General features: G+C 36.1%; 1 protein-coding gene across 10 annotated transcripts in view; it reads right to left on the bottom strand.

Moving 5' to 3' along the window:
• CFAP54 (cilia and flagella associated protein 54) overlaps positions 1 to 12,358 on the bottom strand; it is a 291,473-nt gene that overhangs the window by 72,519 nt on the left and 206,596 nt on the right. For 9 of the 10 annotated variants that reach the window (XR_013350783.1, XM_077845910.1, XM_077845903.1 and 6 more), the window contains 4 exons: positions 9,528 to 9,683; positions 7,851 to 7,956; positions 6,574 to 6,667; positions 478 to 576 (listed from right to left, as the gene is read on the bottom strand). Coding sequence is in view for 8 of the 10 variants with exons in the window: in XM_077845910.1 (XP_077702036.1) it covers positions 478 to 576; positions 6,574 to 6,667; positions 7,851 to 7,956; positions 9,528 to 9,683 (455 nt within the window). In the remaining 2 variants the exon portion in view is untranslated. Of the gene's footprint in view, positions 1 to 477; positions 577 to 6,573; positions 6,668 to 7,850; positions 7,957 to 9,527; positions 9,684 to 12,358 lie in introns of those variants that run through there. The other variant, XR_013350784.1, reaches the window with a different exon arrangement.

Raw genomic sequence — 12,358 nt, 5'->3', positions numbered from 1 at the left:
ATTAAGTAAACAATGTGAAAAAGTGAATTCATAAAATAATATTAAATATACATTGGAAGAAAAAATAAAGATAATCTGGAAAACAACATGTGATCTCCAACAGGTAGTATATATCATTGTCAAACAAATCATTACTGTTGACAATTTAATTAATGTATGAGCCACTGTAAATAGGCTCTCTCACCTAGCTACAACAGATATTTGCCAAAATGTCAAAATGTGCTCATATGTATCTGCCAATACTTTCATTAAAGAAAAGCTGAAACAAACAAAGCCAGGTCTGGCTAACAAAGATTAAAATCACTACATATGTAAGGAGCATTTCTAATCTTCCCAAAGAAACATCATTGGCATAAATTATAAAGAATGTGAATTTTCCTTTCTCTCATAGAGATACATTGTGCTGCCCTAACTGCTGGCAGATAGAGGATACAGATAGGACAGTAAAGAAAAAGATTAAATAAAAATCACACCAACCTGGGCAGCAGCTCTTATCACAATCCAGGCCAGTGAAGTGTACATTTCAAATTTATTTACTATTGGTTCTTTAATAGAACTATGCCTTCTGGTAGGAGCCTAAAAAACATAGCACATACATTATGATAAAGATAAAGACATCATGAAGTTTCTCAAATAATCTTCAGAGTCATCCTCTGAAGATGACATTTCAGTGGAACACTAGGGAGCCATTAAGAATAATAATGTAAAAAAAAGAACAATAATGTATATGTATCTATTGACATGAAAAGGTATTCAAAATATATTAGAGAAGGAAAAGTAGGAGTTACAAAACAGTTTGAAAAGTGTTATCCTATTTCTAAAAAGACATGTACACACATATACTCCCTGTATATAGAAGCAGAGAAAATTAATAACAGTGGTTACCCTGGGTTTTAAGGGTGATTATTTTTATCGTATTTTCTAATTTTTTATAATGAGCTTATATTATTTGAGTAACAATAAAATAAACACAAAAATATTAAGGAAATGCTTCCTTAAAATGATATTTGCCATTTTAATAGAGGATTTATACATTGACTATATCATATATAAGGATGTCAGAAATAAGAATGTTAAAGATTTTTTTATCTACTTAAAGATTTTTGATACATATTTTCTATCATCTTTTTTTTAAGATTTTATTTATTTATTCATGAGAGACACAGAGAGAGAGAGACAGAGACAGAGAGGCAGAGACACAGGGAGAGGGAGGAGCAGGCTCCATGCAGGGAGCCCAACGTGGGACTTGATCCCGGGTCTTCAGGATCAGGCCCTGGGCTGAAGCAGCGCTAAACCGCTGAGCTACCTGGGCTGCCCTGCTATCATCTTTTTAACTGGGAAACTATTAAAGGGATAATGTAATCATAAAATTCCATAGACTAGCAAAAGTAACATTAAATGGGGATATTTTTTACTGTGTGTTGTGTGTTAAGTTTTTCTGTATGTGTGTGTTCAGTTTTTTAAACATAAGAAAGTGCATGCTATGAAAGTTGACAGAAACTCCACTAGTAACATAGTATCTGCCTGTTTCACATTTTTAAAGTCACCTTTAAAATAAACAGTTCTTAAGATTTAACTAATCTGGATAAAACTATTCAATTAGAATGCTTGGTTCCAATTTTTTGATGTTCATATTTTGGCTAATGCTTTAATCTTCAACAAGACTGCAGAATAAAACAAACAATAACAAAAGATATCTTTCTTTTACTCCTGCCTACAAGATTCCCAAGGAAAAAGTCAATGAATAATGCTGATGCCAGAACAACATGCAAATATGGCCTGGTCTAGATCAAGGGCTAAGATTTGTAGGAGGTAGATGATACCTGGAGAAATCTGCCTGAGGAGATCTAAGCAATACAGCCCTGTCCCAAGATATGAAGACCCTAGTCATTAGCTGTAATGAAACTACTTAGGTTCTGGGGTAGCCCTTGCCAGCTTACTGGCTCTGTAAGTTTGGGTAATTTACCTAAATTCTGGAAACAAGACTAATAGACATTAAATGAAGAATACATAATAACATTAATAATTATAATGTAAGAACAAGTAGTGACAGATATTTAAAAAAGAAATCAAATCTCATTTTGAATTGAGAGGGAGGCTTTATTAAGATGGTTGGGCTAGAGTTCAAAATAGAATAATGTGGACAGGAAAAGAATATAATGGGTATCTTTTTTAGATGGAGAAAGTGTTTAACACTGTGTATAAGATTCTAGCTTATGCAAACAAACAAAAAGAAGAAAATGTATCTAGACTGGAAATGAAGAAGTAAAGTGGTATTTGCTTGCAGAAGACAAATGTAGGAAATCCCCCCACACACACACATACATCTCTAGAATTAATAAATGTGCATAACAAGGTCATAGGACACAAAACTCAATACTCATAAATCATTTGTATTTCTATGTATCATCAGTGAACAATCTGAAAATGAAATGAAGAAAACATTCCACTCACAATAGAAATAAACTTAACAAAAATGTACAAAATTTATACACTGAAAAGTAAAGATCATTACTGAAACAAATTTTTTTTTTGTTTTTTGTTTTTTTTTTGAAACAAATTAATATCTAAATAAATGAAGAGACAGTTCATATTCATGAATTGGAAGATTCAATATTAAGATGCCTATTGTCCCTAAATTGATTTACAGATTTAACACAATCCCTGACAAAATTTTGTTAGTTTTTTGCAAAAAATTGACAAGCAGCCTTTACAATATGTATATGAAAATGCAAAAGACTCAAAGTAGCCAAAACTATTTTGGAAAGGAAGAACATAGCTGGAGGGCATGTACTTTCCAATTTCAAAACTTACTGAAAGCCACAATAACCAAGAGGGTGGATACTCTTATAAAGGTAGACTTATAGCTCAGTGTAATAGGACTGGGAGTCTAGGAATAAACATTTACATTTATGATCAATTAATTTTTGAAAATGGTGTGCCACGGCAATTCAATGTCAAAAAGATAGTCACTTGAACAACAGATACCAGGACAACTGGATATCTATGTGCAAAAGAATTTAGATCTTTGCACTTTACATAAATATTAATTCAAAATGGATCATACTTAAACATAAAAGCTACAACTATGAAACTTCTAAAAGAAAACATAGAAGAAAATCTTCAGCATCTGGGGTTAGGCAATGAATTCTTAGATATGCAGGTGCCTGAGTAGCTTAGTTGGAAAGTGTCTGCCTTTGGCTCAGGTCATTATCCCATGGTCCTGGGATCAAGTCCCATGCTCTGTAGGGAATCTGCTTCTCCCTCTGCCCCTCCTCCCATTTGTTCTCTCTCTCTCTCTCTCTCTCTCTCTCAAATAAATACATAAAAAATCTTTTAAAAGAATTCTTAGATATGCAACTAAAAGCACAATATATAAAAGAAGAAAAATGATAAATTGGACTTCACTAAAATTTACAACTTTGTCTAAAGACATTATTAACAAGGTGAAAAGACAAGCCATCAACTGGAGGAAATAGGTGATAAGGGACTTGAATCTAGAATATACATTTTGAAGACTCTTGTGATTAAAAAAAAAAAAGATATATCTCAGTTTAGGTTATGGGCAAAAGATTTGAATAAACAGTTCCCCAAAGAAGATACAGAAATGATCAGGAAACATAAGAAAAGATCTCAACATTATTAGCCAGCTGGGAAATGCACACCAAAGCCACAAGGAGATATACTTCATACCCACCAGGATGGCTACAATCAATAATACATATAATAACAAGTTTTGGCCAGACTGTGATGAAATTGGAACCCCTATTCACTGCTCATAGGAATACAAAATGGTACAGGTACTTTGGAAAACAATCTGACAGATCACCAAAAGGCTAAACTTAGAGCTAGCATATGATCTAGGAATTCAATTCTTAGATATATACCCAAGAGATCTGAAAACAGGTTCACTTAAAAACTTGTATACAGACATTCAAAGCAGCATTAACCAAAACAGCCAAAAAAGTAGGAACAATTCATATATCCATCAACTGTAGAATGGACAAAGAAAATACTGTAGATCCAAAAGATGGAATACTATTCAGCAATAAAAAGGGACAAACTACTGTTACATGCTACAACATGGGTGAACCTCAAAAATGTAACACTAAGTGAAAAAAAGCAGGCGCAAAAGATACATATTGTATGGTTCCATTTATATGAAATTCCATTATATGAAATATACAGAAAAGGCCAATCTTGGAAATAGAAAACAAATTAGTGGTTGTTTGGGGCTGGGGGTAGAAATAACGGGAATGCTCTAAAACTGGATGGTGATGCTAGCTCCACAGCTCTGTAAAGCTACTAAACATTTGTGAACTATACTCTTAAAATAGGTTAATTTCATGAATTATATCTCAATAAATCTGTTTTTAATATGTGTGCTTGCTAATCTCTTTCTTTCAAATATTTTCCTCCTGCTTAACTATTTGGAAAACTTCCAGTCATTCTTCAAAATTCATCGCATCTGTGAAGCTTTCTCCAGTATTCCCCCAAAGCTGAATTAGTTCTCACTTTGTTCCACTTCTCTAGTTGGACATATCTTGATTATGGTCCTCATTAGATTTTGATAGTTATTTCTCTGCCTTGTTCCTCTGTGCTTCTTAGGAAAAAAGAATAACATGCCTGGCATACATTAGGCACTCAATAAGTATTTGGTTAATGAATGAATACATGTTTGTGAAATAGTCAATTCCATTTAATTAAAAAATAATTAGTGAATAACTACTATATACAAAATACTCTAGAAAGATAAAATGTGAATGTTTAGTCACATATTGACAGAGAATAGTGCACCACTCTTTTTTGAGTACTTATTACATGCTAGGCCCATTATCTTGTTTATTTCCCCCACCTACTCTAAGAGGTCAGTATCCTCACCTCTATCTCACAGATGAGAAAACTAGGTTTAGACAGGTCCCAGTCACAGTGGTGGTATGTCACAAAGCTAAGATTCACACCCAAACCAGTCTCTTGGTCATTCTGCTTGTAGACTCTCCATAAGGTGAAGCATTAGTGCTTTCTTTTAAGGCATTATAAAGCATTGTCTTTATTAGGACAAATTTCTAATGTGATATTTCAATGGTTGAATGTGTCTGGATAAATTTATGCTTGTCTTTGGCTGTTTTCTGTGCTTCTAGTAATTATATAACTTGCTAAAATATTTGTATTATGTCACATAGAAAATGTGATGCCGTATGGAATTATGCTATTTTTTCATTCAAATTCTACTTTGTTCAAGCTCTTAATTATAAACACTTCTCTAGTAAAGGCCAAAAAGGTGATACATTACTATCCTAGATCCTATTAATTTGCATTGCTACTTGCCATGGAAGTAAAGATTTTTGTTTTCTCTTATTAGAAATAAACATGTTTATCACATCATAAAAAGTAAGTTTTCTATGCAATAATTTTGATTAAAATAAAATAAATTCTGCTTTATCCACCTCAGCAGCCACCATATGAATAATTCAACTGGCTGAAAAGTCTGTTTGCCTAAAGGTATAAATCATGCCCATGCTGTCTCAAAAGTTGGAGATTTGACACCAAAATTTTCTGAAAAAAATCTCTTGGTGGGTCAAAGGATTACTTAACTGAGATGAATTATAAAAAGTCTACTGAAATTTAAAAAGTAAAAACTAGAAGTTATGGATTCACATATCTCCAATGCACCCACATCCTGCTCACAGGATCTCCCTCAGTCTAGATTCCTGGAATTCAAGTGTGGCCCCCAGGCCAGCAGCAACAGCATTAACCTGGAGCCCCTTAGAAATGCCAAACCTTAGACCCCATCCCCAACTTAGCAAATCAGATTCTGCATTTTCACAGGATCGATGCTTCTGCCCCTTAGTTTGGAAGCACTGCTTTAACATAGTATATATCTCTGCAACTCTTTGCATGGCTCCCTCCTTATCTGGTAAATCCCACCTTGAACCTCATGTCTTCCCAACACAGTCATTCATAGTTCCACCAAGGCAAGTTCTTTCCTAATCCCCAATTTCACCACCTAAACCATGCCCCTTCCTGCTCTTCCCTCCCTCTTTTCCTTCCTTCCTCCTACCTTGCTTCTTCTTTTACTTGTTTATTGTCTGTCTCCCTCTACTGAAAAGTAAGCTCCATGAGGACAAGGACGAAGTTTGTCTTAATCACTGCTTGATAACCTTCCAGAATATTGTCTAGGTCATAGTAAATAGGTATGTGATGAATAAATGAATGACTCTATCAAAAGGTGATCTGTTTGTATACCATATCCATGATGAAAATCTTATATCTGCTTCAGAAACATATCATTTCTTGCAATTTCCTGATTAATATAAAGATCTTAGAGTATTTACACATACCCACATCTCATGTATAACATTTTAACAGGTAAAAATGTCCCCATGATCTCTATTTTCAGAACCCTATATAAAATATCCAAAGAGGCATCTAAACATGAGTGTGACTATAAAGTAATTAATTAATTTCTCCAAGTCATACAGGAAAATCAGTCTCATTAAGTCAATAGCAAGTCACCAAAATAGCAGGTTCAAAGACAACTGACTTACGATTTCTAACAAAATAGTTTATTACCTTAAGTGTTAATGGTGATGTTGAAAGTTTGTTTTTTGGCTTCCTCATGTGTAAAAATAATAGGGCCATTTCTAAGTAGGAGTCTCTTATCAACCTAAAATGATATAACATTGTACTTATTAAATAGCTTCACCATTCATAATCATTTTACATCATTTTCCACAATTTCTGAGCTAATTAAAGGTAAAAACAGACAAAACCAGTATCTATCCCATACTCACACCCTCTTTTCATAGCACTATTGGCATTGACACCAGCACCTTCCTCCCTACTGAAATTGGAAGCTCTTGAGCAATCTACCTTGTCCTGTTCTGACAACACTCTATGACATGACTGCTCTGAAGCCCAGCATCAAGACCATTCTAGAACAGTTCAGCACACAAGGCACAAAAGAAGTGAAAAATCAGAACTGAAGGAACCTGCCTTGAAAACCAGACCTCTTTTTCTATTCTCCTACACTAATTAAAATGGAAAGAGACACACAGAGTTATGCAGAAAGCAGTGATTCAGTATGGGTTAGGTCTGTGCATTCGCTATCAAACCTGTCAGTTGGAGCCATTTAACTTCGTATAGATGGGATGAGCACTGGATGTTATACTATATGTTGGCAAATTGAATTTAAATTTTTAAAAATCAGTGTAGATGTAATAACTGTGGCTTATTCTCGATCTTAAGTTGATTTTTATATAGAATTAAGTTGGCCAGTCCTGGTCCTCCTGACCAGAGTGAACATCCAGATAAATCTTATCTAGATACAATATCACATCGATAGGTGGCTGCTAGAATCCTGGGACAGACAGGAGATCGATGTGAGTAAAGACTAGAAGCAAAATCACAGTCTAATATGCCACCACAATAACTGCCATAATCAACCATCACTATAAACAAGGCCTTGGGTCAGAGCCAAGGGCAATAGTCCTGAAAAGGAAGTAAACTTGTTGGACAATAGACCACAGGGAAGAGGGTCTCCCAATCATCCCAGCCTGGAATGTTCAATGTATTACCAAAACATGGGGCTTATACCAAAACATATATTGTTATAATAATGGAAAGATTATTTTTTACCCTGAGTTTTTTTTTTGTTTTTTGTTTTTTTTAAATTTTTATTTATTCATGATAGGCACACAGTGAGAGAGAGAGAGGCAGAGACACAGGCAGAGGGAGAAGCAGGCTCCATGCACCGGGAGCCTGACGTGGGATTTGATCCCGGATCTCCAGGATCACGCCCTGGGCCAAAGGCAGGCGCCAAACCGCTGCGCCACCCAAGGATCCCTTACCCTGAGTTTTGATCATTTCTCAAGCTTAGCTGTATAGCTTCAAATAAACTCTCAAGTTGCGAACTTGGAGATTTCTCTTCCATCAATATTTGACGTTCTATTTTGCCTGAAAGAATAAAAAATATATATATACAAAAATGGTTTTTCCTTTTTCTATCTTTTAGAACTTCAGAATAAATATTTCACACTGGAACTTCAGAAAACTGGATGTGCTGTCCTTTTTGCCCATTTGTCTGTTGTTTTTGCTGTAAGGTCAGCTAATAGTGAAAGAAAGATCTTTTGCTTCCTTCCCCAGGAGTCTCCAGGCTCACCTTGCCTTTAGTCATCAACATTGAGTCAAAGCCTCCTTTGGCTTTCCGGACACAAATGTTCTTACCATCTTATTTTTCTCTCTATTTCCTTACTTTGTACCCTCCTTTCTTCCGGTAGGGCTCATTCCCTTTATCTACATCCATGTCCTCTTTCCTTTGTCTAGTATTGCAGATGTCATAGAAAACATTTCCCTTAAAACAAGTTCTAGAAAGTCAAGGAACATTTGAAAACAATCACAAATTATGCAAATGCATTAGTGCTCACACAGCTCTCAGACCTCAGGGTAAGCTGCAGCCTTCACTGGAATGGCACTTCTGTAGCCAAATGGGCAAGAAAGGGAAAACTTTTATCACTATAAAAGGATTTGCAATTTTCATGCAGCATGTGAATAGGGCACAGAGCCTCCCATTGTGAAGTTCACATCTGGGCACTATCATTAAGTAGCTGCTGATCTGGAGAAATTTACATAACCAGATTACATCATTTTCTTCCCCTGTCAATGAGGATTGGCCATGTCTACCCTGTAGAGCTGTTGTAAGAATTAGCAACATGAGACGTTAAAACACAGATTTCTACAGAGCCTTGCATCTAGTAGATGATCAATAAACGACAGCAATCATCATCATCACTCTTTTCATGGCTAAAATAGCCACAATAAAATGTATGAATGTATTATGCAAATATGTATTGTATATAAGTTATAAATATAGATGTGGGGATCCCTGGGTGGCGCAGCGGTTTGGCGCCTGCCTTTGGCCCAGGGCGCGATCCTGGAGACCCGGGATCGAATCCCACGTCGGGCTCCCGGTGCATGGAGCCTGCTTCTCCCTCTGCCTATGTCTCTGCCTCTCTCTCTCTCTCTGTGACTATCATAAATAAATAAAAATTAAAAAAATAAAATAAATAAATAAATAAATAAATAAATATAGATGTGCTATGGCTATTTAATTTAAATGAATATGTATCTTTTATAGAAATTAACTAAAATGCCTAGCTAAGGAATGAAATCATACATAAAAAATGTCTTCCAAGCATTAAGAAATATTATTCATAACTAAATGGCTGATGATGACATTTTTGAGCCAAACATGAAATTTTGCAAAAGGAGGGTCAGTTGTAATTATAAAATAAACTAAGAAGCAGTACTCCCCCCCCCCCCACTTTCTTGGTATAAACTTAAAATAAGCAGTGTTCTCTTTATTCCAAACTGAGTCTGGCAGAGGTACCAATGTCTTTGTCATCAGTAAGCCCTATGTAAAATTGACACTTTTTATAGTCACTGACCAGATTTTCAAGAAGCCTTTTGTTAATAGGGAAAAAAAATCCATAAACTTTATCATAGTTCTGACCCCAAGTACATCTTACCTTTCTGAAAAAGAATTTCGGCTTCCACCTCATGTTCTTCTGTTGCTGATATCTTACAGAGCTTCAATGCTATTTCAAAAAGACGAAGGGCAGGAAACCACTTCGAGGGATCCTTCTTTTTACTGGCATAATATACTTGTTTGGCCAGTGTATGTCCTACAGGGAATAAGTTGTTCATAACAAGCCTCCAAGTTATCAGAACTCTCACACAGTGAGTTCTATTAAGAACTCTGGTAGTCTTTTTAGCATCTAAGAAATATTTTCTTAAAACTCAATACCCAAATATCTCAACAAACTATAACAGTGGCCCTTTGAAACTTTATCTTTGAAAAATTTCAACATTTTCTCATTTTTAAAATGAAGGATAATTTCTCAAGTCTCAGTTCTAAAATTTCATTATGTTCTACAAAACAACTGTGTTCCTAAGATGAGGTTGTTAGCAGGGTAACATCTGGAAGTTTTTGAGGTTTTATATTGTTCTCAATAAAAATTTGCATATATTAATAGGCAGTAATTTTGTTTCTATTCAGCTCTCTTAGTGGTTGCTTGCTATGCATATTTTGTCATTGCAACTAGATGGCAAAAGCCATTTGGATAAGGGCCATGTGCTATACTTCTTGTATGGTCCCATCAGCACTTAACATAATGAAGATCTGTTGTATTATTAAAGAGGCATTAAATTTAATCTGTGTGCCCTCACAGACAGACAGACAGACAGACAGACATATCTATTCAGCAAACATTTTCTGAGTTCTGGGTAAAATGAGAGGCACTGGGAAAAAAAATGAGAAAAGAGAAAAATAAGAGGTCAGGTTTATTAAGTGCTTCCTACAATTCAGTTCCATCCCAAAGACTTAAGCATTATCTCATGTAATCCTCCCAATTCTGACCAGATTTCATTAGTACACTCACTTTACAGAGGAGAAAGCAGTGGCAGTGAGGTTTAAGTATTTTGCTCAAAGTCATGTGACTAGAAGTAGCAGGGCTGTGATCAGAACCAAGGCAAGTCTGGCTCCAAGGCCCACACTCTTAAAATATGACAAGAGTCAGATTATGGAGCTTAGTGTTTAATGGGGAATGAGAATGGCCTGAGAGGCATTTAAAATACTGTGTTGTCAACTGAGTGGCAGGGAAAGCACAGGGCGATGTGGTAGCAGGTTACACTCAAGGGGCCTTTCTCTAGACCCAAGAGAGGTTAGGGAAGCCTTCCCAGAGAATGTGGCCATTGGAACTGGCAGCTGAAGATTGCCTTATCTTATGGTAATTTTAAACAAGGAAAATGTTAGGATAAAGAGTAGAAAGCAGGGATCCCTGGGTGGCGCAGCGGTTTAGCGCCTGCCTTTGGCCCAGGGTGCGATCCTGGAGACCTGGGATCGAATTCCACATTGGGCTCCCGGTGCATGGAGCCTGCTTCTCCCTCTGCCTGTGTCTCTGCCTCTCTCTCTCTCTCTCTCTCTGTGTGTGACTATCATAAATAAATAAAAATTTAAAAAAAAGAGTAGAAGGCAATGGGGAAAAATACTTATCAATAGGAAAGTTTAACCTGCACAGTAGAGAAATACAGATAGGTAGTGTAGGACTGCAGAATGATACAGATGCTGGGTTCCAGCTGAAGTAAGTGCTGGGTCCATGCCATGTCATTTGAGGCCTTGAACAAATCCCAACATGCCTCTGGGTCTTGAATGTCTTCGTCTGAAAAATGAGGCAGTAGAAGCAGAAAATATCTAGGGTCCCTTTGGGTTCAGAAATTTTTCAATTCCAAAATGCTATGCCCTACAAAGAGTTCTCAAGAAACCTAGAACTTTTTGTAAGTTTTTAGTTGAGGAATGAACAGACGGATGGTGGAAACAGTGCCTCTCTCTCTCTCTCTCTCACTCTCTTTCCTCCAGGAAGAAGTCAAGAAGTCAAGGAGCCTTTACTCTGAACCTACTCTGCAGGTTAACAGCACACTGGTGAGAAAAAATGGAGATGAAGAAACTGAGCCTTGCTTCAAGGGTGCTCCCAAGAGAGCAAGGAAGCCAGGCACGGAACAGTGAGACTCACTAGTGTCTATACAGCTATCAAGTAGGTACCCTTCTAACAAGGCACACTTTTGCATCACCTCACAACAAGCCAGTAAGATTGCTACTTTTCTTATTCACCTTTTACAAGAGAGGAAACTGAAGCACAGAGGAGTTAAAATGCTCTGCTCAAGGAAACCAGACCAGAAATCTTTCTCCAGAGTCCCTGCTCTTCACCCCAACAATGGCCAATTATGAATAGATCCCAGGCAAGCATATGCTAACATCATTTGTCCAATACAATCTCATATTCCAACACATCTCCCATTTTTATGCGTCTCACTGTTTCAAATTATACTATAGCTGTTTATTAATATAAGATAATAAGATCAAGTATCTTCATGTAATTTAGGCACATGTATATATATATATGTACCATATATGGAATATATACATGCATAATAAAGTATCAATAAAAGCACTTGAATTGTCTTCTAGATTTTTGTTAAAATTAGAAACAGACTTGTTTCAGAAATCACCAAGACTTTTCTTTCTCTCTCCCCCTAACTGGATAACAGGCTTTCTGAGGGTAGAGATCGTGACTGGCTTCCTCATATCCTTACTCCCTAGCATCATTCTTGCAACTTTCTTCACTCCTATTATACAATCAATCAGTAATCTACTTTTCCATCTTATCATAAAGCTTAAGGTATAGTGATTAATGGGAAAAATAATCCCGAACAACCATGATGTTTATCTTTGGTCTTACAAAAACAATCTCAAAATGCCTTTTTCTGTCAGAGGCTCTCACAAAGAAAAAACAATTATTTA

This window comes from Canis aureus, chromosome 13, assembly GCF_053574225.1.
Source record: "Canis aureus isolate CA01 chromosome 13, VMU_Caureus_v.1.0, whole genome shotgun sequence".
Lineage (NCBI taxonomy): Eukaryota > Metazoa > Chordata > Mammalia > Carnivora > Canidae > Canis > Canis aureus.
This window is presented reverse-complemented; position numbering and strand designations above follow the sequence as displayed.